This window comes from Rhinolophus sinicus, chromosome 12 (assembly GCF_057876585.1).
Source record: "Rhinolophus sinicus isolate RSI-liver-muscle chromosome 12, RSI-T2T, whole genome shotgun sequence".
Classification (NCBI taxonomy): domain Eukaryota; kingdom Metazoa; phylum Chordata; class Mammalia; order Chiroptera; family Rhinolophidae; genus Rhinolophus; species Rhinolophus sinicus.
In genome coordinates this window covers 22,087,731-22,112,060 of record NC_142512.1, presented here as the reverse complement: position 1 = coordinate 22,112,060, position 24,330 = coordinate 22,087,731, and the positions used below count along the sequence as shown (strand labels likewise).

At 48.1% G+C, this 24,330-nt stretch overlaps 1 protein-coding gene across 11 annotated transcripts in view; it reads left to right on the top strand.

Moving 5' to 3' along the window:
- KSR1 (kinase suppressor of ras 1) overlaps positions 1-24,330 on the top strand; it is a 145,049-nt gene that overhangs the window by 57,295 nt on the left and 63,424 nt on the right. For 9 of the 11 annotated variants that reach the window (XM_074320247.2, XM_074320245.2, XM_088802057.1 and 6 more), the window contains exon 2: positions 23,209-23,349. The exons of 1 other annotated variant lie outside the window; for it this stretch is intronic. In XM_074320247.2, the coding sequence (XP_074176348.1) occupies positions 23,209-23,349 (141 nt within the window). Of the gene's footprint in view, positions 1-8,621; positions 8,645-23,208; positions 23,350-24,330 lie in introns of those variants that run through there. One more of the 11 variants, XM_088802055.1, reaches the window with a different exon arrangement.

Genomic DNA, 24,330 nt, shown 5'->3' with positions numbered 1-24,330 from the left:
TCTGGTAGTGAATGTATATTATATTGCTCTCTAATTTTTTTGGATATTTGAAATATTTTATTTAAAAAATGAGAGACATAAAGAGCTTCCCAGACAAGAAAAAGCTGAAGAAGTTCATTATCACCAAACCAGTATTGCAATGAATCTTAGAGGGACTCCTTTAAGATAGGAGGGGGTTAGGGATGGGTGAAAGGGTACGAGATTAAGAAGTACAAATTGGTTGTTACACAGTAGTCATGGGGATGTAGGGTATAGAATAAGGAATATAGTCAACAATATTGTAATAACTATGTGTGGTGTCAGATGGGTATTAGATCTATCAGGGTGATAGATGGAAATGGGGTTGGGGGCAGGGTGAAAAAGGTGCAGGGATTAAGAAATACAAATCGGTAGTTACAAAATAGTCATGGGGATGTAAAGTATAGGGAATATAATCAATAAAATGGTAAAAACTATGTATAGTGCCAGGTGGTACTAGTTAGGGGGATCACTTCCTAAATTATATAAATATCTAACCACTGTGCTGTACACTTGAAACTAATATAAAATAATATTGAATGTCAGCTCTAATTGAGCATTTTAAAAATGGGGGAAGATCCATAATATTGTGATAGCGTGGTACAGTGTCCAGCGGTTGCTGGACTTCTCATGGTGATCACTTCTTTAGCATAGAAAGTAAAATCAATAATGTGGTAATAACACTGTATAGAGCTAGGTGGGTCCTGTTGAATACCTCTGCTGTACACCTGAAACTAATATAATAGTGTATGTGAGCTGTATTTTAGTAAGCAATTAAAATGAAATCACATAAAAAAGGAGAGACATGTTCATTTAGTTGCTTATAATCTAATCGAGGAAAATGGCAAGTAAACAGCCAGGGGCCACCAGATACGAATGTTGATGTTATTGACCAAGATAATTGTAAGAGAAGATTGGTTTGGATGGAATATTAGTTAAAATTAAGTTCGGCTTCATTCACAACATCCATAAAATAAAATAACAGTGACTCAGACACGTTAGTTTTTCTCACACATAAAAGAAGTCTGGAAATAAGTAGCTCAGCGTTGGTCTAGTGGATCTCCAAAGTCATAATGAAGTCAGATCCCCTCCAAGTCAACCCTCTTCTGACATGTCTTCATGTTCTAAGACAGCTGCTAGAGCTCCAGTTAGCACAGCAATCCAGACAGTAGGATGGGTGAAGTGCTGGAGGAAGGATAAGTTCTGTAAATATTCTTTGTGAAATTACCACGTGACACCTCCCTTTCCACGTCATTGGCCAGACATGAGTCGTACAGCTAGCTATACCTAGCTGCAAGGGAGAATGGAAATGGGCCAACTGAAACATCAGCGTCTGTGAGGAGGCATGGAGGGTGGGAAGTGGGAGGCAACCAGCTGATGAAGGGCGGGCGGGAGAGAGCAAGGTTGGCTCCGGTTGGATGAGTGTGAGGTGCCTCTGGGCCAGGCAGGCAGGCCATCCATTTGGAAGTTGGATAGGTGGGTCTGGAGCTTGTGAGAGGGGTGGGGCTCAGGTTTCTGGAAGCCAGGGGCAGGCACTTCTGGGAGGAGGCGAGACTCCCCGTGCTAATACCCCGGTGGTGAGGTCAAGCAGGATGATGAGCGTGGAAATAAGAAGACTGAGTGTGTGTGTGTGTGTGTGTGTGTGTGTGTGTGTGTGGGGTGGGGGGTGGGAGGGTCTGCAAGAGCATGTTTCAGTGAGGTGGGGAGATGGAGACAAATGGAGAAGTAAAGACATGAACAGCTGAGAGAATATTTCAAGACCTTTGGGCCTGAAGAGAATCAGAGAGAAGGTGGAGGGAAAGTGTTTTCTTAGGACCAGAAAGACTTGAATGAGGGTTTGGAAGCTGAAGGGCAGCTAGACTCCCTCCCGTCGCCCCCAGCTGCCTTCAGAGGGAAGGAGGTGATTATGGGAGGTGATGAGTTCCAAGGGGGAGGAGAGGCAAGTTGAGGAGTTCAAGTTGGTGGCCTCTACTGTCTCTGCACGAGGGCTTGTAGAGTGTTAAACCAGTGAGACCCAGGAATTGGGAAAGAGCAAGCAGTTAGGTAGGAGCAAGTAAAAGAACTGCTGAGCCATAGCAAAGTTGAAACCCCAAACGTTGGCCTCAACCCATCTGCACATTCAGTTTTCTCCAGCATTTACAGAAGCAGAAAAATATCAGTTACCCAGGATCTGGAGACACACAGTGGGTGTCAGGAAAAGGCAAGGGGATGGGGGAATCCCTGGGCAGGGGGCTGGAATGATGGTGTGGAATTATATTTGGTATACTTAGTCCTAAATGGCAGAAGAGCATGGGACACATTTTGGAAAGACAGGCATACCTCGTTTTATTACACTTTGCTTTACTGCGCTTCATAGACATGGCATTGTGGTTTTTGTCTTTGTTTTTGTTTTTGTTTTGTTTTGTATTACAAATTGAAGGCAAGGTTCTCCACCAGCAAAAAGATTATTACTTGCTTTATTGCAGTGGTCTGGAATCGAACCCTCAGTATCTCTGAGGTATGCCTGTGTTCTCATTAAAATGATGAAAACACTAAAAAGCCTTGGCCCATGCAGTTGTAAATGTCAGAGCATTTCCCCACCGTTGCTGAAAACCTCATCATCCTAGACACGCAGAACTGGTGATCTCAGTCACCCAAATCCGTGCCTCTGTACACCGTGACTGGCATTCGTTTGCAGACGAATATTAAACTATACCCACTTGTTACTTGGGAGCCAAGTTACGTGGGCTGGGCTCAGATCTCAGCTCTGCCTCTTGCTAGCTGCATGACTTTGGATGGGGCAGCACAGTCAGGCAGGTTGTGCACTGCACAAGGGCCTGAGAAGATGCTGAAATCCAGACTGCCCCCATTTGCCATCATGTGTGTGACTATGCTCTGTCTCTCTGGAGGACGGGCTTGCTCAAAGGCTTGTATGGACTAGTTTTGGCCCCAACCTTGGGCAAATTACTTAACCTCTTTGCGCATGTTTCTTCTTCTGTTGCAAGGATAAGTGAATTACTACATGTAAAATGTTTGGAACATGGTAAGCACCATACAAGGATTAGCTGCTGTGATTATATATAATTGGGGAATGAGCTGCGTCTCCTTAATCTGAAGGCTTATCTTGGTTGGGTTTGCCAAAGCCTGGCGTTTAGGAAGGGTTGGGGCTCTTGATTTGCTGAGTTTGGTCACTGAGCTTGCACGTCTTCCCAAAGGATTCTTTCCCAACCTTAAGTTTTTCCAGGGTGCGGCTGCTCATTCTTAAGGCAGCTGACCTTGGCATTTCTGGTGCTTTCTTCATCTGAAAGAGGATGGGGTGATTGGGACCAAGGACACCCCAGGTAGGCTGGTATGATGAGCTATTCAGAATTTTGCCTAAATTCTCACTGTAAATGTCAGACTGAAGAAATATAGGTGGGATCCAGGGAGAATGCAAGCAGCACCCCCCAATCCAGAACTGTTTCATGGAAGGTGGGGCCTTCTCCCTATGGCACACGTGTCTGCTGAGGAACTGGGACCTGACTACTTATCCATTTCCTCACTTGGAACAAAAATCAGGCTGTATAAGAAGCATGAGAACAACATTCATGTCTCGGGCTGTGACCAAATGCATCAATTCATCCTGGTCTTCACCATCTTTTTTTTTCTTTCTTTCTTCTAATTTGTATTGGGGAACAGTATGTTTTTCCAGGACCTATCAGGTCCAAGTCAAGTCGTTGCTTTCTATCTAGTTGTGGAGGGCGCAGCTCACTGGCCATGTAGGAATCTAAGCGGCGACCCTGGTGTTATAAGCACCGCGCTCTAACCAACTGAGCCAATCAGCTGCCCCCATCTTTAGAAGAGAGAAGTTTTCGTATTTTCTTGGTTTTTAGGACAGGTATCTTTTCATAGTTTAATTATTTCTGATATTGGCTGTGTTGGCTTTAATGTAACACTTGTTTGTTTTCGCCAAATGCTCCTTTTGTATTGATGGTGTATCTTATAAATGAGTATTACTACCTTACCTGTGTGCATCCAGAACGGATTTGGTTTTCCAGGTCAGAGAAAGGGCTCTAATGTTACTAATTTCTGAGAGAGAGTTGATGGGGGCCCCTAGCCAGTGTATAAGTTAATGGAGTCTTTGAAAGAAACTGAAGCTCAAGAGTGGTTTAGTAATTTGTTGAAGGTCACACAGCTAGAAAATAATGGACCCAGGATTTGAGCCCAGCTCTGTCTGATTCTAAAATGTAACTTTCTTCTCCACATACAGACCAGTACTTCTTCACTTCTGACTTCTGCTATTTTCTAAGTCTGCGATGACCCCTTTTCCTCCTATTGCAATCCCACCTATTAGTCTTTCATTTTGAATAACATTATTTTGTGATTTCTAAGAAGGACATATGGTCGTCATAGAAAATACAAAAAAAAAAAAGAAAACATCAAAATAAGATCCTGTGTTTCCGGTGTTTAAATTTTGATAAGCTGAATAAAAGAAAAAATAATGCTTTCAAATTAAAAAAAGACTCATTGGCATTATATTGTAAATGCGGTTTTCTTATCTTGAATTGTTAACTTGCTATGATATCATGTCCATTACCCATGTAATTAAATATTCCTTGAAAATGTGATTTTTTTTTTTTTTTACTAGCATAGTCTTCTGCTATATGAACACACCAGAATTTAGTTACCCGCTTCCTTATGGGTGGCTGTTTTAAGTTATACTTTTCATGAACAGCCTTCGGCTCACACTTAATTGTTTCTTTAGGATAAGGTGGCCACTTTGTAAAGCTGCTGTCATAGTGTCGCATTTCTCGACTGCCCTCCGGGAAGGCTGTGCCTCCCAGGGATCCCACTGCAGCTCACACCAGGGACCAGTTGGAGAGGGCTTACCAGCTTTGCCCAAATCCCATTTGTTTTCATGTTGCATTTCCTTGCTCATTATTAAGGTGGAGAGGTTTGTTTCCTTTGAGATAAGTGTGTATATTTCCTTGGCCTATTTTCCTACCCCTTTTATGGACTCCCACTTGTTCTTTAAGACCTAGCTCAACACGCACCTTTGCCAGGGACCCTTTCTTGCTACTTGTTATTTCTCTGAAGCTGGAAGCTATATTTATTTTCACCTCTGAATTTTCACAGCAGTTTGTGTCTTAAAACCACTTGTCAACTACCCCTTTGCAGTGTACCATGATTATCTTTGGCCTCTACTAGAATCTAGTCTTTAGGGTCTTAGTCATTTCTGTATTATTACCTGTTGCTCCTGGCACAGTGCGGGGTAACTCGTAGGTATCAATATTCTTAGGTGGATGGATGCACACTGTTCTTAAAAATTAACAATGAATCTAATGCCACCGTATCAAATTGTTTTCTTCCTTTCCTCCTCTTTCGCTTCTGAATCAGGGAGATTTTGCTCCATCCTCAATCGAGCAGGGCAGGTGGAGTAACCAGCTGTGCCAGCCTTTGTGGAAAGGCTGTGCGTGGGAACCCCAAGCAAGGCTCCACTTCAAACAGGACATTGCTGTGGCTACCTACCCAGACTTTTCAACCCTCGCTGGAAGAGAATAACCACCACCCTCCACTTTCCTCTTTTGACAATTTAAAATGTATCATTATTACTAATCACTTCGTAAATTCAGTACTTGGTACTTCGATCCTTTGGAAAACAGAAATAACAGAAAGACGACGATTACCGATGATAGTGTTCCCCACTCACACTCAGCTCACTTGAGGTCGACCTTTGCTGCCATGTTTTCTTTTAGTTGCATTTTTCTAGGCAAAAATGCTTTGAGTGTTTTCCCTGCATAGTGTAGCCATCTATTGTGTAGTTCTTTTTTTTGTACTGCCTTTGTCACTCAACAGAAAAACACCAAAAACTTCGCCATGTTTTTATAAACTTGTTCAGTGGTTTTGTAATAGTTTATGTGGTTTGATCATAACCTAGTCAGCCCTGAGTTTACTGTTAGGTCTTTAGGTTGTTCCCGCTGTGTCACTCTTACAAACAGGGATGGACTGGATTGTGCCCAGTGTAGCTTTGTTGTTTCTTTAGCTGCACCCCAAGGCTGACTGACCCATACTAGCCCTTCCTCCTCATTCTCCTCTCTTTGGGGTTGGTACCTGCTACGCTCTTGGTTTGTGTTTCTCAGTATCCGTGTGTAGCAACCTATTGAGAAATGGCTTCCTTTTCAGGAAGAAAACTCAAGTGCTTCAGCGCTGAGGAGGCCACAGGAGTGCATTATCATGCCCCTCGGGTGTCAGGGCCTTGGCGCTGCGTGGCCCCTCCTTTCCTCTTACACCCAGGCTTGTAGAGGGTTCAGGGGAAGGGGAGGCTGACGCTTTGGAGGCGCCACAGACCTCCGACCTGGCAAAGCTGCTCTCCCCAACAGTCGGCTCTGGTCACACCCTCGTTTATAGTGAACACTTGGGCCCATTTTCTGGCTGTTCCCAGACTTGGATCCCCTACGGCAGATCTGCTGCCTGTACTTCCTGGTTGTGACCTACAGGGGCTGCAGGGATGGAAGGAGTCCTGGAGCTGTCCTCAGTCCCGCTCTTCTAAAGAGCTGCTCAAAGCATGCCCTTGAGCTCTGAAAGCCAGCTGTCTCCGCTCAGGAGCTGCAGTTACAAGGGCGGTGTGGCCTAACGGTCCAAGGCTTGGACTATGGAGCAACACTGCCTGGGTTCACATCCTGCCCCTGACAGTTACTTCCACCCCCACGTGGGGATAATAATAATAACACCTACCTCCTCCAATGAACGTTTTAGCATTTATAAACTAAATAGTGCCTGGTTTGCTAAATAAAAATAGGGAACCAGAGGCCCAGCTAAGCTGCTTGCTCATGCAGCAGGTTGTACCCAGGCCTTCTGTCATCCAGCATGGGGAACGAACCCTGGACAGGAGGCAGGAGACGGGGTATCTGTCCTGACGCGACCCTCTGACTTTCTGTGTGACTTGGACTAAGGCACTGCCCCACCCTGGGCCTCAGTTTCCTTGTCGGTTATGTGAGATGACATTGAAGGCTCTTCTCATCTTAGAACATGCTAGGATTTTGTGCTTAATCTCAGGAAGCTTCCAGTCTTTTCAGTAGCCCCTCCTGGTTGGCAAGGTCCTCAGTCAGGGCTGACCGCAAAGACTGGCCGCAGGAGATCCAGAGCCCTGTAGAGTTTGCCAGGATTTTTCTCAGCTCAGGTGAGCTCTCCTCCACCGGGAGGCTGAATTAGAGTATCTGGGTCACCTGGGAATGGGCCGTGGGAGAACCGGCCTCCTTGGGAATGTGAGACGTGTACTGTCCTGCACGGCGGAGCCGGGCTTGAGGTGTGGGCTGCCGGCACCTCTGCTCCGTGAGCCACAGTACGTCCCGGCCCTCAGAGCTTGCTACTTGCCCTGAGGTCTTTGTGTGAGCGAAACTGGGTCTTATGCAAGAACGTGTGTGTATCTCTACTTGGAGCTGTTACATCAGAAGCTACATAATCAGAGCTCGTGATCGGGGAACCAGCAGTAGGCTCTTGTGCTGGTTCTTTCTGTGCACAGGTAGGAAGGAATAGGATGTGGCTGGCAGGCCCCTGGGGAGGACAGGACTGTGCTAAGGAAGGGGCTGCGGCTGGTGGGTTCCCTCTGGGGTTCCGCTGGTCCCCCAGGCCTTCTGGCAGGTTGGCAGAGCCCCATCTGGCTGGGTTTGTGCACCGTGTGTCAGCGATGTGTCCACACCGTGGGAAGGGTCTTTGTCTGAATGGTGGGTTTGGGGTGGGGTGGCCTCCTGTAAGGTCATGCCCAGTGCCTCATGTTGGGAGGGGCGGCATGGGGCGTCAGGCCTTCCTGGGTTGGAGTTGGCTCTGGCATGAACCAGCTGAGTGACCTTGGGTTGACTCTCTGAGCCTCCAGGTCCTCCTTTATAAACGAGGATCCTCATACGAAGATGCCCAGCACTGGCCTGGCTCACAGAGGGTGCCCCAAACAGATCAGTCACTGAAGGAGGTAATATGGCTTGTGGATGGAGCATGGACTCAGCAGTTACACCCCTGGGTTCAAATCCTCGTCCTACCACTAACTAGCTGTGTGACGGGGGACTGTTCCTTGTCCTCAGTTTACCCCTCTGTAAAATGGGAATAGGGTTAGCACCTCTCTCACAGATTTGTTATGATGATTAAGTGACTTAATATATGTAAAGCAATTAAAGCAATGCCTGCCGCATACTAAATGCATTGTTAGTGTTAGCTGTTATCTAATTTTGTCACTAAGTTGTGGTCAGTTGATTTCTTGGGAAGTTGGCAGCCCACCTGCTCTGTTTATTTTGAAATGAGGCCCCTCTCTGTTCAGTCAGAACTTATCCAGGGTGGCAGCTGTGTATATGCATTCTTGGGTGTGTGTGTGTGTGTGTGTGTGTGTGTGTGTGTGTGTGTATGTGTATGTGTGTGTGTGTGTGTGTGCGCTGTGTCATTCCTGCCCCAGGCCTGGAGAACAGCTCCTGTTACAGCCCGTGTGCCAGGCCTGGAGCCTGTCCCTCCCAGGAGCTCCTCCACTTGCATCCTCAGGTTGCGTGCATCTTAATAGCTGTCTTGTTTGCCTCGTTCTTCTGCTCAGGCCGCTGGCAGGGGTTCCTGTTGCACAGTCTGGCCTGTGGGTTGACCTGCTCTTGACCTCCCAGGAATAAAGCAAGCGTTAAGGCCATCCTTTGAGGTGAGTGTGTTCTTGCCTGGCCTGGCCTCATCTACATTTGCCCCTTCAGGGAGCACGTGAGAGTAGCATGGGATTTGCCATGTAAAAAGGAACATGTTTCAGAATCTTAAAGCTATAAACAGGTCAGAATTTAACTGCTTTCAAAGATAACAAGATCCTGGCATTTTCACGATAAAGATGGATGATGATAAATGTTGACAATGCAGTGCTCAGCACTTTACATCTCCCTACCGTGAAGGTACTACTAGCCCTGCATTTTACAGATAAGGAAACTGAGGCATGCAAAGGTTAACTTAACCCAAGTTAAGGCAGCGGGACAGCAGTGGAGCCAGTCTGTTAGACTCTAGGCCTGAGCACCTGACCATCCATCCCTCTCTGACCGCCCCTGGCTGGCATTCCTGGAATAGCTCAGTGGTGACATTCTGTTATCTGAGCCCTTTCTCACTCTCGATAATAATAGTTTTGGTGATGTGAGCCCAATACAGCCTGTGTAAATTGAGGTACCCAGGGCTCAGGGGAAGAAATTCCATAGTCTTTTGGTCTTTGCATATTAGAGAGGGCGGTCCCCTCTTCTCTCCCAGAGCTGACATCTCCTTAACCCGACTGCAGTTCCATTCCTAAACCCCATGTTTCCGTACCTTCTTCTGCCCAGATAAAATGGTCCCTTAAAATGAGAGCTTTGAAGATTTTATAATGAAGAAGGTCATGGGTAATGGAATGACCTTCGCATATCCCTTGTTATATAAAGAGGCTCGGGTATCCTTGTCAAGTTGCCCCCCCTTCCCTAAGAGGTATCTGAGGGGTCCTCCGCTGGGAGTGACCCCAGTGGGACTCAGTGTTTCAGGAATGCTGGATTTTAATCTACTAACTTAACATCATGCTCTTTTCTCCAGGGGTTGGGGTAGGAGAATAGCTCAGGCTATTCTCATGCTGTCAGAGCTGTTTGTTTCTATAAGCTGGTTGTTCTCCTTGTTCCATGGGGAGCCTTTAGACATGTCAACAGATCAATAGTTGACACCTGCATTTGGACACTCGCCTTTGGAGGTCTCACTGTCAGCTGTTAAAACGCTGGCCTTTCCCACGATTAAGGCCACAGGGAAGGGAGGTGGCTGCAAATGTTTACTGGACACCTAGCACACCAGCTGCAGGACGTGTGTTATATCGTTCTGTGTTCACGGTCATCTTTTGAGGGTGATCTTTCCCCCCTTGTTTACAACAGGGAATACAGGCTCAGAGACATTCTGTCGATTGCCCACAGTCTCTTAGCTGAGCATGTTTCCTGTACATATGGTTTGGAGAGGACTGGACACAAACAGCAGCCCCACACTGGCTGGAGAAGGCGCCTCTTGGGTCTGGCCACTCTGGCATATGTTGCCTCTCTCCAGCCTGTCTGTCTGACCCACCTCTGAGGGCTGCTGGGAAGAGTAGGAGATAGAATTGTTGGAACAGTGGCTTTTGCTCTTGGCAGGTGTAGGGTTCCCTTCTGCCTGGGAGGAGGGGAAGGAGTGGAGGTCAGGAGTAGGAGACACCTGGGCTGGGAGCTAGCTCCCTGTGGGATGAGGTGCTTTTGCCAAGTTGGACCTTCAGCTGAGGGCTTCCGACAGATACCATGTTTCTCCGAAAATAAGACCTAGCCAGACAATCAGCTCTAACGTGTCTTTTGGAATAAAAATTAATATAAGACCTGCTATTATATTATTATATTATATTGTATTGTATTATATTATATTATATTATATTATATTATATTATATTATATTATATTAAAGACCGGGTGTTATGTTCATTTTTGTTCCAAAAGACACACTGGAGCTGATTGTCTGGCTAGGTCTTATTTTCGGGGAAACACAGTAGCAGAACCCCTCCCCCAGGAAGCACCTAGTTCTAGTAAATCAGACAGATGGTCTCTGCCCTGTTGGCTCATTTGCTGGAGAAACTCAGCTCTTCAGCTTCCTGCATTCCAGGCTGCTGGTATGCCAGAAATTCCCTGGACAAGCAAGCAGGGAAGTCTTGTCTTTATAGTAAAAATGCTAATAAAACATCTCTAGAATCTGCTCTTTCCTTTCCACCCACACTGCCACTAACTAAATTACCTTTTGTTCTCATCATTTGCTAAATTGCGGTGGCTTCTTAATTGATTTTCCTGTCTTTGATTTCTCCACACCCACTTCAATCTGTCCTCCACATGGTTTCCAGAATGACGATCATTCAAAAATGCAAATCTGATCGTGTTTCTTCTTTTGCTTCCCTCCCCACTCCTGCTAGATTGGGTGCAGATGCCTTAGTTTGGCCTTCCAGAACCTTCCAGGACCTGCATGAGCTGGCCCTGTCCCCTGGCTGACTTTGCTTTCCTGATGACCTTCCCCATCCCCCATAGCAAGTAGTCTCCAGCTACTTGCTATACCCTTAAAAAAGAAAAAAAAAAAGGTTTCTTTGTGACTCTGGGCTTTGCTCATGCTGTGCCCCCCACCTGGAGCACCTTTCCTACCCCTTAGCCTCTGTCTGTGTGCCATACCCCATGCCTCACCCTAACCCATTGAACCCATTTTAGAGATTACTTCCCCTTTGATGCCTTCCTAGGATCTCAGCCATCCCACTCCACAGTTAGACCTAGTCCCTTTGGGATCCCACAGCAAATACACAAACCTCTGTCAAGGCACTGAGGTGGCATGCACCAGGTGGCATCAGTTGTCCTGGTCTGGAGGGCCCAAAGAGACCCACTCCCATGCCTGACTCCTTGCCCGGGACGGCTGGGCGGCCATGCTCAGCTGGCATGCTCTCCGACTCTTTGGAGGCTCAGGGCCTCTCCATGTAGTTTCTCCGTCAGAATAGTCCGAGTAGGGCTCCAGAAGAATCTTCTGCTGTCCTGTTTGTTACAGCAGCCACAGAGCAGCCCACATTCAAAGGGAGAGGAAATAGACCTTAGATTGGAGGAGTGTGAAATTCTTGGTGGCCATCTTTAATCCACTGTGCTGGTCTACACTTGTGTCATAGCTTCAAACGATCCTGTGACTATCACAGGGAAGAACAGCTCTCCCACCCATTCTTTTTCTCTACAAAGGCAAGCCGCTACACAGCCTGCTTCACCCCACTCCCACTGTGTGCACTCCTGGAAGTTGGGTCCTCTTGTGTCTTCCTAGGAGCAGGAGGCAGCTGGGGGTTGTATTCCCAAGCATTCGGCATCAACTATATCAGGCAGGTAGTTAGAACAACAAGGACTCCACTTCTTTCTACCTCCTCAGTCAGGTTCCATGTCCAGTTGTACTTCAGGTCCTGTATAATGGACAGGAAGGAAGTATAGGGTGTTATATATGGATTAGATACAAGTATATATAACTCTGAGCCTCAGTTTCTTCATTTGAAGAATGAGGTTAATAATAGTACCTCTCAGAGGATTAATGTTGGTATTATACGGACAATGCACGTAAAATGCATAGCACAGTGCCTCGCACATAGGAATATCCAATTAAAAAATAAAAAACCGTACACAGTTGTGGTAAAAAACAGTCCTGGAATATAAAAATTACTTGGAAGTGGATCATAGACGTAAATAAAAAAGATAGAACTCTAAGGCTTCTAGAACATAGGAGAATATCTTTGTGAATGTGAGCTTGGCAAAGACTTTTTAGATAGGAAATAAAAAGCACAAACCAAAAAAAAAAAAAAAAAAGGATAATTTGGACTTCATTAAAAAAAAAAAAGAAAGAAAGGAGTTGCTCTTTGAAATTTGGAAGGACTTTTGGAGGAATGCTTTTGGATGGCATGTGGTCCCACAAAGAATCTTTTTCCTTTTGTAGGTTTTCTGGACGCCAGCAAGAAGCCTTAGCCTTAGAAACAGCTGTAGAAGGTTTAGAAGGGGGGTTGAAATAGTGCGGGCTTCATAAATGTTAACAGAAAGGACTGCTTTTGGTTGCAAGTAATAGAAAATGTGACTTTGACAATTTGGCCATTGTATTTCTCCTACAATGAGACGTGTGGAGTTAGGTGGCTCTTGGGTTGGTTCAGCCGCAGAACAAGCGCTTGGTGTCTCTGGGGTTCCCTGGACAACTCTTGGCAATTCTTATCTTCGAAGCAGGAAGGGGAGACTGTGGGCAGCAGGCACCCCAGAGACTGTGAGGAAAGAAAAGACCTTCCCAGCAGTTCCAGTGGACATGTCTTTGTGTCTCATTGAACTGTCACACACAGCTAGCTAGCTGCAAGGGATGCTGGAAGTGGGGGCTGGATCATCACAGTCGCCAGGCTAGGACCCCATCCCAGGTCAGTTATATGGAGGTGAAGTCAAGGTGGAGAACCACTGACGCAGAGCTGTTCATCGTTGGGCACAGTGCTGCCCCAAACAAAATCAGTCTGTGAGCGAGGAAGCCGTCAGGAATGAATACCAGATAGATAATGAGAGCGCTTAATGTAGTACCCATCATTCCAGGGGAGTTCACCGACATATTAGTTGACTCCTGGTATCTGAGGTGCTCACCTGTCCCTCCACAGCCTTTTACCTTTTCTGTGGTGGCCTGGGTTGTTAGACAAACAGTCATGTTCCTGGAGAGGAAGACCTTCTGTTTCCCTGATGTACGGCACAATCGCCTACTCATAGCAGGTGCTTTCAGCTCAAAATCTGAAGCGCCTCACTTTCCTCCATCCCTCCCTTCTAGTGGCTTCCAGGGGATCAGGTCTTAAAGATAGGTAAGGGGGTGGGCTTGTTGGCAGGAATCCACCTTTGCCATTAGACACAGCCTCTGCCTGTTTTTCTAGGCCTCTGCTTGGTAATTCATACCCAGGTCCCTTCCGGAGTGCAATGTCAGGAATTCCCAGGGAATACCTCTTGTAATTGAGGGGTTCAAGGCCGAGCTGTGCTCTGTGATCCTGGTGAACTTCGGGCAAGCATGTGGAATAAGTGTTTGAACTGGGACAAAGGCTGTGTCAATTAAGGATCTTGTTTGGGGGTGACATAGGGGCTGACACCACATCTGTGGCTCCTGACACCTCAGTTTCCCAACAAGAGCGTGCAGCACTGGGGCTGTCAGGGATGCTTGGAGGGTGGGCATACCTGGTCCCCTTCCTTGTCCCCCACAGTCCTTTGGTCAGTTCTGTCTGTGGACACATCTGTCACCCCCACTTGCGTGAGTTCCTCAAGCTTATGCGCCAGGCTGCTTGTCACCATGCTGCAGTGGCTCTCAGTGCCTGGCATCGGGAAGAAGTTTACTGACCACTTGTTCAATGAATGGATGATGGACAGAGGTTCTTCTTTCTTTCCTTTGTGGAATTGCTTCAGGTCCCAGGCAGCTAGGGGATGAAGCGATGTCTTGCTTTCTCATGATTTAGGCCAGTATGTCCCCACAACCCCCAAGGACTGCTGGTTCTTTTAACAAAAAAGTGTGTGTGGGGGTGTGGGGGGCACATTTGGAGGCCCATAGTATTGAACTGAGGCCAACTGGAAAGGCCGAGATAGTTCATTTACCAGCTTTTCAAGGTAAAGTTGGTTTTCTGAAGAGCACTTTTATTTCATTCAACTGTAGTTCTCAAGTGGAAGCTATCTGCGGATATTTCGGTCAGGGAAATGCTTTCCTCTTGAAAATCTTTCCTGTTGAGTGTCATGACCTCAGTGGAGCCTGAGATGGGATAGCAGGTGTGGCTGAGAAAACTTGGTTCCTTGGCTATCCACCCCTGGCCCAGCTCAAGCTCCATCTCTTCCAGGAAGCTTCATATGTGCTTCTAAGCCACGTCAGTCTCTCCTTGCCCTGCCTGCTCATAATTACTACCAGAGCAGTTAGAATGGGTGATGGTATCTAATGGGGGTGCTGATTGCACAGAGGAAGTTAACTGATGTTGCAGTGATTCTGGGCAGGGTCTCTTGCACCCACTGCCGTGCCAGCCCCAGGGGGCACTCACACCCATCAGCCAGCCAAAGACTGATCCCATTTGGATTTGAACCTCCCATCTGCAGCCTGTTGTCAGGTCTGGAGTCCACAGCCCCTGTGGAGCCGGGGAAGGGCGGGAAGCCCGAGTTCCCAGCTGTGGCCCTCTCACCCCAGCCTCCTTGGGCACGACTCCACTTGTGGTCTGGGGCAGACTTGTTTGTTTGTGTTTGAAGTTTCCCGACTCCGAGTTTGACGTCAGGGCAGGGTTGCTGGTGGGAGGCTTGGTGGGGAGATCGGCTGCACAAATGCACACGTCTGGCAGCTTCGCCAGGAGAGCAGGGGTGGGGGCCAGAGACAGACAGACAAAAGATGGTTGGTTGTGAAAAGCCCGGCTTGGGGATTGAGGTCACTTTCTCCCTTCCTCACCCCACTTTCCCTGGTGCTGTTGCTCGCTCTGCCCCCTTCTCTCTAATAGAAGCCCCGCTGGTACCCTCGAGAGCTCTGTGGGACTCGTGCTGGGGGCCGAGGGCTGGGCTCACTCCCTGCCTGTGTGTGGAGCTGTCAGCTGCGTCCTGACCTCCAGAAGCCTCCTTACATTCTCAGAAATCATTTTGCAATACATTGGCCATGGGAACCAGACCAGACTGCTTAGCTGCCTGGGCTGGCAGGATGTTCCCGGGAACTTACTCCAGCTTTGGAGAGGAGGAGGAAGAAGTAAGGGACCAGCCCCGAGGCCCTGTCTGCAGAGCTGGTGGTGCTGGGGAAGGAGTGGCAGCTTCAGGGACCCTTGAGGGAAGGCTGGAGGAAGTTGCGAGAGCTTGGACGACTTCCTGAAGTTTGGGATGGGGTAGACAGAGACCTGGAACTAGAAATAGACTACAATAACATCCTCTTAGGAGTTCGGTGCTGCCCACCTGGAAGAAGGGAGTCAGGGTCCCATAAGTGTTGGTGATCTGGAGGCGGGTCCAAGAATTACACCTGCTGACTGAGTAACCCGATGGGAAGGGGATGGAAGTGTGGAGTGGCCATCTAGGTGCCCACCTCATTCTGCAAGCATGCTGGGATCTCCTTGAAAGGGGCAGACCCAGGTCACGGGCAGGATGGTAGCTAGTTTTAATGAATTCAGAGCTGGTTTGGAGGTTTGGAGTCAGGGATCAGGTAGAGCTCAGACGGTAGGTTATTGCAAGTGAGGACCAGAGCCAGTGGCCACTGTGTGACTGGACACATTTGGAGAGTATGGGGGCAGTCTGTAGCGTTTATTCAGAGGATTCACTGCCTGGGGAAATCTGGGCATTGCTGGATTTGGGGCTGTGGGCCACAGGAGAGGTGGGCCCTGCCCACTGCCGTCCTGCTTATGCCGTCAGGACAGCTTAGCAAAGCTAAGGGGGTGGATAGCAGGAGTCATTTGGGGGAGATGGTGTGGTACAAAGAAGCAGCTGGGTTGAGGCCTCAGTCCCTTCACTATCTGAGAAACTTACAAAGTTCTTGGTGCCTCAGTTTCCTCACTTGTAAGATGGGAATAATAAATGATACCTGTAAGTGTCATAGATTTAGTACGTGTGGTTGGCTATTTGTGAGTGGCCCTAAGTGACGAGCTGTACTTGCCATTGTGCTTTGGCTGGACTCCGAATTGTGCATTACTGTTTGCAGGATGGGTGGGCATCCCTCAGCCAGTGAGTGAGCCAAGTAGGCCGCCCAGCATCCGGAGCTCAACGTAGCTCTGTTTCCCTCCACTTGATGTTGCGTGCACAGTACTTCCCATCAAGAGTCTGGAAGGATCTGTGATGTTTTCAGTTGCATGTAACTGTTTTGTAGGGAGAATGACATGCTCGGGGACGTTGCCAGCCCTCGGGTTATGTGAAGGTTGGGACATCACTCTTGTGCTGTCAGGGATCTACTGCAATTCCTACCTCCCGGAAGTTTTCGTTGAGAATCCAGGGAGAGAAGGTGATAAGGTGCTACATAAATAGAAGAAAGCATTGTTACCACTAGGGTTGATCTTGTAGCGTTGACATGATTTCCGTAATTGAGAGAGCCTGCTGCTATACGTGGGTGTCCATCTCCGCCTGTGCCTGGGGTTCATTTGGGCAGCTGTATTTCAACATCTGTCACATCTGTCCCCATAGACTGAACCACCTGCCCTGCTTGAGACATAAAGACCTGGGATACTGGGAAGAGTAACCATCTGCTCAGGGTCCTGTAGCAGCCAACATCTGAATCAGGGTTAGGGTGACAAACGTCTTAGCATCTGGCCACTTCCATAGCCTGGATCACGGATTTGGGGGTTACCCACAGAAGGGACCTCCTTATCCCACGCACTGAAGTTTTAAGGTGCAGCTGACTTTGTTTGCAGTCGGTTGTCTGGAGAGACGTGTTCTGCAACGGTGCAGAAGCCTGGGTAGGATGGAATCCAGACAGCACTTGCCCCAAATCGACACTCCTCACCAAGGCTGTGCTTTGGGGCTGAGCAGGACGGATACTAACAGCATCCTATTTAGTGAGCACTTTGCATGTTCTGCGCGTTGGACGAAGCACTTTGTATACATGAATCCTGCAGTGAATTTTCAGCTATGGAGTGTATGCTATTTTCTCCACTTCACAGACGAGGAAACTAAGATAAAGTGGCCACTGCCACACAGCTGGGAAGTGATAGCACCGGGGGTAGACCTTAGGTCCGCCTGTCGACACGCCCGTGTTTCCCGCTAGGGGTGATGGAACAGTTAACTGATGGTAGGCGTGGCCCTGACCAGTCAGAACAGATGCTTTTATGGTAAACAGGTATGGGAACACCTGTGCATCAGATGGAATGTTTGCCTGGTTATTACCACTGTACCGCCTGGCCAGTCTAGCACAATGGCTGGCCCCCAGCCAGCCAGCCAGCCTGGGAAGCCTGCAAGAGGTTTCTGCTGGGATGACAGTTTCAGCCGGCATTGCCCTCTCTCTGTGGGGGGCAGGGCAGCTACCCCTCCAGCCCACTGTGGCTGCCTCCAAGGGATGTCAGTTCTGTGGCCACAGAGGAGCCCCATGTCCCAGATCAGCCTGGCCCGTGGGTCATCTGTGACAACTGTGATGTATTCTGAAGGGTGAGCCTGGGATCTGGGGTGCCAGCTACAGGGAGGTGGGTTTAGGTCCAACGTAAAGGAAGAATGACAAGGAAAGAGCCTCCCCCGGGAGAGGCTGCCGTCCCTGCACTTGGCATCTTTGAGCAGAGCAGACGTGTAAGGCCTCTCGTGTTCCTGAGACGCTTGCAGTTCTGGGAGCTGCTTCCTTTTCCTGCGGAAGTTTCTCTCTGTCAGTGGCATGTGCTTTGGGCGATCCAACAGGTGTCTGCTCTTCAGGGATATGTGACAGGCTTCACCTCCACGGAAGTGAAGCTCACGGCAGCCTCTGTTTGGGAGGCCTGTGTTGGCGTCATGTTGGAGCAACCGGTGAGCTGGGCCTTGGCCCTCATGCCTTTAAAATAAATGTACCTAATCTGTGCCATCCACCAGCATTGTTCTAAAGGCCAACACCAGCTTTCGGGTTCTTCTTTAGCCCCATCTCTGAAATGGGTGTGATCCCACCCACATCTTCCCTGTTGCCCAGGGAGGGTATAAGTTAACCTGAACGCCTTGCCCAATGAGGATACTACCTACCACAGCTACCATTGAGCATGTGAACATCCTACATTCATATTTTCTCATGTAAATCTTCACAAACAGCCCTTTGAAGCAGACCAACCCCAATTTACAGATGGGAAGACTGAGGCCAAGGTTCTATCCGTGTTCACCTGCTGAGGGAGTATGGTGGCGAGGGGCTTTGAGACCAGGTCCGTCTGTTTCGAGAGCTAGAGTTCTTCCTCCCAGAGCTAGGCTTCCTCTTGGATATGGTTGGAGTAACCAACAATAACATAGTAGGACTTTTATATATATTCTGTTGTTGTCCCCAGCACTTTTATAGTAGTTACTTTGGCTTCAACTTCCATAAAATGATACCCTTTGCATAGGTGGTAAGATTGAAGATAAGCTAAGGGGGATTTCCCCAAGAGCCTTGATCTAAATGTCAGAGCTGGGACCAGAGACCAGATCTTTCAGCCTAGGACACTTAGTGAGCACCTGCTGTGGACCGTGTATTGGTAATAATACCCACCAACTGTTTATGGGGTGACTTGACGCTCTTCTGCTCTTTCTGTACAACAGGCTACGTGTCAGAGCAGGGGTGGGGCACACACTTATGAAGCCAAAGAATATTGGGGTTGGGGTGAATGAGACTTTAGTGCCAGGGTCCTCCCTGACGGCCAGAGTATGAATGACTCTTACTGCTAGTTCCATCGCTGAAACCCCAGGTGCTTTTCTATTCCGGAAAATTTATATCTTGCGGTTTTGTGGTTAAGAGAAAATGACGCTACCCATGAAAGGCCCCCTTGCAGGCCCCTGGGGCTGGGCTGGCAGGCCCCACTGTGGTTTCTCTGGGAAAGTAGCCCCTGGGTGCTTCTGTGACTGTGACCAATTTTCCAAAAAGTGAGAGCCGCCTTATATTTGCTCAGTTGTAGCTGCTGCACACTGGGCACCTCCATCCTTTGTGAATGAGAACAGCTTTGCTCCTTTAGCAGAACCCAGATCTGCAGGTGTCCTGTCTTCTTTATGAGTTCTGGAGGAGAGCAGCTGCCAGGACACCAGACCTGCTGGCAAGTGGCATTGCCGGCCAGGCTTAGGGGTTGTTAACTGGGGGCAGCGAGGAGTCATTTCAAGGTCTGCATGATACTACCCACGAGCCTGCTGTGGGCTCTCTAGCAGGGATCTCTAACAGCCTTTGAACAAAGAGACTGCTCGCTCTTCTGGGGAACTTACCCGGGTGTTTGAGGCTCTCAGGCTCCTGAGTCATCACTTACCCAGTTGGCATTTATTTTCCATTGTCATTTTGGTAAAAGTATATGCCTGTCGGGGCTTTAAAATGTATTGTGTTTTCATTTATTTATTCATTCAACAAAGGTTTTACAGTCGCAAACCATATGCCAGGTAAGCTGGTTTTTGGGGATCTAGTGGGGATCAAGAACACAGACCAGGCACCTGGCCTCATGAAGTCTACAGTCTAAAGCAGGAAGCAGACCAATGACGTATGAGAACTGCGATGTGGGATCTGATGGAGGAGAGGGAATGGGGCTAAGGATTTGGGGAAGGCTTCTTGGAGGAATGGATATCTGAGCTGAGTTGTGGAACCTGAGGGGCCACTGGAAAGAACCTTCCTGGCAGAGGGCCTGGAGGCTGAAAAGGGCTGGACACGCTGGAAGGGGCTGAACTAGGGAAAGCCCCAAACGCTGGCTCATTGCTGAGGCCAGGCTGCCTGACCTTGATGCTGACCTGTGATGGCCAAAGTCTTATGCAGAACAGATGCATTACTCACTGGCTCCCAGGGATACGGCCCTGCGATTCTCAATGCCAGTGACGGACAGCCTTCACTGCGGCTGCTGTCAGTACCGGCAGCCTCACCTCTTGGTTAATGTGGAAAAAAATGGTTTTGACTAGGCACAGTTGTTTGATTTATTGCCCCCTGTCTTTGGTCAGCTCTTTGAAGCTGTGGTTTGAGAGCATTTTGGAGTGGAGGGAAGAACTGGCCGTGAGTAAGATTTTAATATGAGGATAAGGCCCACGTGTTTCTTTGCCTCCTTCCTTCCTCAGGATTTCTGAGCACGTGTTATGTTCCAGGTGCAGTAATAGGTGTGTGGGTACAGTCACAAATGAGGTAGACACAGTCCCTGCCCTGGTGTATAGTAATAGGGAGACTAGGGTGGGTTTCCACACTATCGTTCCATCTTCCCAGCAGGCGTGAGCTAGATAACTATCATTCCTGATGTACAGGTGAGAAAACCGAGACTCAGAAAAATTAACGAACTTCCCTGAGGTCACACAACGGATACATGGAAGAATCTAGATTTGAACCCAGATTCTGTTGAACTCTGAAGCCTGTTTGGGAGCCCGGGAGCTCACATCTGTTGGCAGAGACAGTATTAGAAGCTGGTCTGGGCGGCCTGCTGTGACAGGGGCTGCCACAGACACACTCGGGAGGGCAGATGGGACCTGTGCTCAGGCCTGGGAAGTCCTGCCCAGGCCAAGCACACGGGAGCTGGAGGAGGGAGGGACTTCTGGCCAGAGCAGACAGTTGGAGCAGAGAAGCCCAGTGCGTAGGAAAGTATAGGAAGTATTTGAGGAATAGCTCCTAGGGGAGTATGCACCTGGAGGTCAGGGTGGGCCAGAGGTGGAGTGGAGATGAGCCTGGAAAAGAAGTTTGGGAATTGGCCTCTGGTCACGCCGAGAGGGATGGGATGGATGGAGTGGGGTCGGCCTAGATGAGGGACGTGATTGCCTCCACTGAGCCCTTTAGGATACAAGAGGCACTCGTGTCTTGGCGTTTATGAGCTTCACACTCTACAGATGTTCCCAGGGGCTTAGGTTTCATAACAGGACAGCAAATACACTTCTTGTGTGACAACTTGGAGTTGCCTGCCTCAGCAGAGAGCATTCCGTTAGCAGTGTCTGCTCAGAGGTGTAAAACCTCAGTAGAGAATGTTTGATTAGTAATGTCTGCTCTGGGAACCTGAGGGGCGTGTAGTGTAGGAATGCTGTGGGTTTGCTTCTATCTAGGTTTTACTAAATGTCGAAACTGTACAACTGAGTGGAATTATTTTTCTTCTGACTCAGTGTTCCCTCTCTAGCAATTGTCCTCACTTGCCACTGAGCCCTCTGAAGATAGCAGGACTTAACAGACCTGCAGGCCAGTGCCCCTGAGTCTCGCCGTTCATGAGCCTGGGACCATTGTGAGCCTGGGACCAAACAAGTTTCTGGAGGAGATTTCAGAAAGGCTGATGTAGAAGCAATGGTGTTGTTGTCATTATGAGTCTCACTTCATGCCTCGCATCCCTCTGGCCACAAGGGTTCTTTACCTCGGTTCTGTGAAGAGAATTCTGGGGGTCTATGAATTTGTAGGGGAAAAATGTTACCTTTCATTTCTTAACCTTTCATTAACCTTAACTGAAATTTAGTGTGTTGTTCAATTTGGACGTAGGCAACAAGGCACAGTGGTCTCAGCAAATACGTGTGACTCGGTCGCCAATAGAAATCACAGTTTTCTTATCATGATACAGTTGTGGGGCTATCTGAAAAAAAGCAGTTTTACATTTGTCACAGTTTCAAACTTATGATAGCTATGAGACCCACTGCTAGATATTATTTAATATTACCTGCCTTTTATAAAGAAGCTTTTAGTACCCTGTCACAATTTTAAGTAATATTTTGATAAATGTATTTACATCTAATTCATTTCCTTTGCAATCCACAGTGTTTTGTTTTATGCACTTAAGAGCATTGTTCTTAGAAAAGGAAGGACCTCCCCAGACTGGTAAAGGGGTCCGTAGTCTAAAAACGGTCAAGAGCTCCTGTTTGGATGTTGAAGCCTTCCTAGATATTTGAAACTGAAAATTATTAATTATTTTTTAATACTGAGACTGTGCTAACAGAAAGAGCTCTTACCCTTTAGAGAAATATACTGAGATATTTACAGATGAAAGATAAAGGGATGTATTAACAACAAAACCCTGGCAGGGCAGTAGGACTGGGAAGTAGCTTGAGTGGCGTCGTTCCCATACAAGTCTTTGAAGGTGGTGCTTGCTTTCTGGGGAGACTTGAAAGTCACCAATATGAGGCCAACAGAATCCCGTCAACATCTCAGCAGTTCGTTTTGGGTCCATCGGCCACTTGATGTCAGCCGAGCCAGGGCCCTGGTTTTCTTCAGGTCAGGCACTCATTTCCATCTGTTTGAGACCATTCCCCCTTCTTTTTAATCAGCCCTGGGCTCTGCCCTCCCCTCAGGTCTTGCCCCCACTGTTGCATTCCTTAGTAGTACAGTGCAGGCCAGTGTTTGTCAAAGAGAATGCCAGGCTGACCTTAGTTAATCTTATTTTATTTGAAGTTTTGTAAAGCTGTGGACACTTTCCCCTGGAAAAGACATGGACTCACACATCTGAAGTTTGCATCCATTTTTGGGTGTGGGTCCTGAAAGCTTGTTTTTAGAGTGTATTCAAGGACCCTTGCTAATAATGCCACACACAACCCAACAGGCCTGCCCAGCATGTATAGGCCAGGCATACACTGAGTAATTCATTTCTTCTCAACCTCCCTGAGAGAGAGGTTCTATGATTATCCCATTTTCTGGAGGAGGAAACAGGCTTTTCTGGAGCCAGGATGTTTTGTTACTTGTCCAAGGTCACAGGGCTAGGATGTGCCTGAGCCCCTGGATCCCAAACCAGGCGACCTGATTCTAGGCTGGAAGCATCCTAAGTAGAAGGTTGCTCATCCTCCCCAAGTCCCCACATCTTCCATATCATTGATTACTAACCCCCCTGAACCTAACCTCTCCCCACTCCTCCCCCCACTCAGGCAGGAAGCCCTTCTTATGTTTTAATCCCATTCTCTGTTGTGACCAGTCTTGCACATTACTCTCTGAGGATCATGGTCCCAAGGATGAGGCAGTGTCAACCGGCCTTGGGTGGGGTAGGGGCTTATGGATTTTCCCCCAGGTTTCCTGCTGGCTCTCCCAGACCCTTCTCTTCTCCTCCCTCCCCCTTTTCCTGCTTCAGTGCTGTTGGAATGACAGAGCACCCCTGTAGCGTGCTCAGGGCAGCCACGTGTATGTGCCCCGAATGAACCAGCCTTTTCTTTCCTGGGCTCCCTGCAGGCGAAGCTGGTCCGGTACATTTGCAAGCAGCGGCAGTGCAAGCTGAGTGTGGCTCCTGGTGAGAGGACCTCAGAGCTCAACAGCTACCCTCGCTTCAGTGACTGGCTGTACACCTTCAGTGTGAGACCGGAGGTGGTGCAGGTACACGGGCCGTGGGGACTCAGGGCAGGGGCTGGGTATGCAGTGGGCCAGGCAAAGGGACCACACGCAAAGCCAAGGACAGCTCTGTGTGGCTACAACTGAGAGGCGATGCTCTGTACTCTCAGGATGGGGGGTGTGGGGGGAAAGCAGCAGCAGGAGGGACCCAGGGTAAATGTGGCTTTAGCATGTGTCCTGGGTGCCATTGCTTTATGAATGAGACAGCCTGACCACACCAGTTGTTCACTGGTTCACCATAAGGACAACAGCCAACGTTTCTTGAAGCATGGACCATGTGACAGCCACTGTGTTAAAACACTTTGTATAGATAATGCCACTGAATTCTCACAAAACCCTGTGAAGAAGTTATGATCAGTTATTGCTATTTCATACTTGAAATTAAAGCACAGAATGGTTAAATAACTTGTTTAAAATCATACAGCTAGGAGGTGCTAGCTCTGGGATTTGGAAATAAGGGTGTGCGTGTAATTTTCTCTTTTAACTGCTATAATATACTGTTCTTCTCCTTTGTTCCCTCTTCCCATTCATCCAACCTACCCACTCACCCACCCACTAACCAACTAACGAACCAGTGTGCATAGGAGCATAACATATGCCAGTGTCAGAGGTCCAGGACAGCTCTCGTGGGACATAAATCCATCAACAGTTGGCAGGAGCAGTTTACCCCGTCAAGTCTTTTAAATCCGTTACATCTATTCTAAAATTAAAAAGAATTGATTCTCGCTATTGCATATATGAGGTGTGATCAAACAATACGGTGAATGTTTAAATTTAAAAAAATGTATTATAGTAAAAGACACATTGCCATGAATCCCCCTCAAAATACTCCCCCTCGCTTTAAGCACAGGTATGGGATGGTCTTTGTGTGGGGGGATTTGTCCCCTTGGCCATTTTGATGAGTTCTCTGCTGATCTTAACCGTTTCTGGCTTCCTGATGGGGGCCCTGATTCTTCCCTCAGGAAA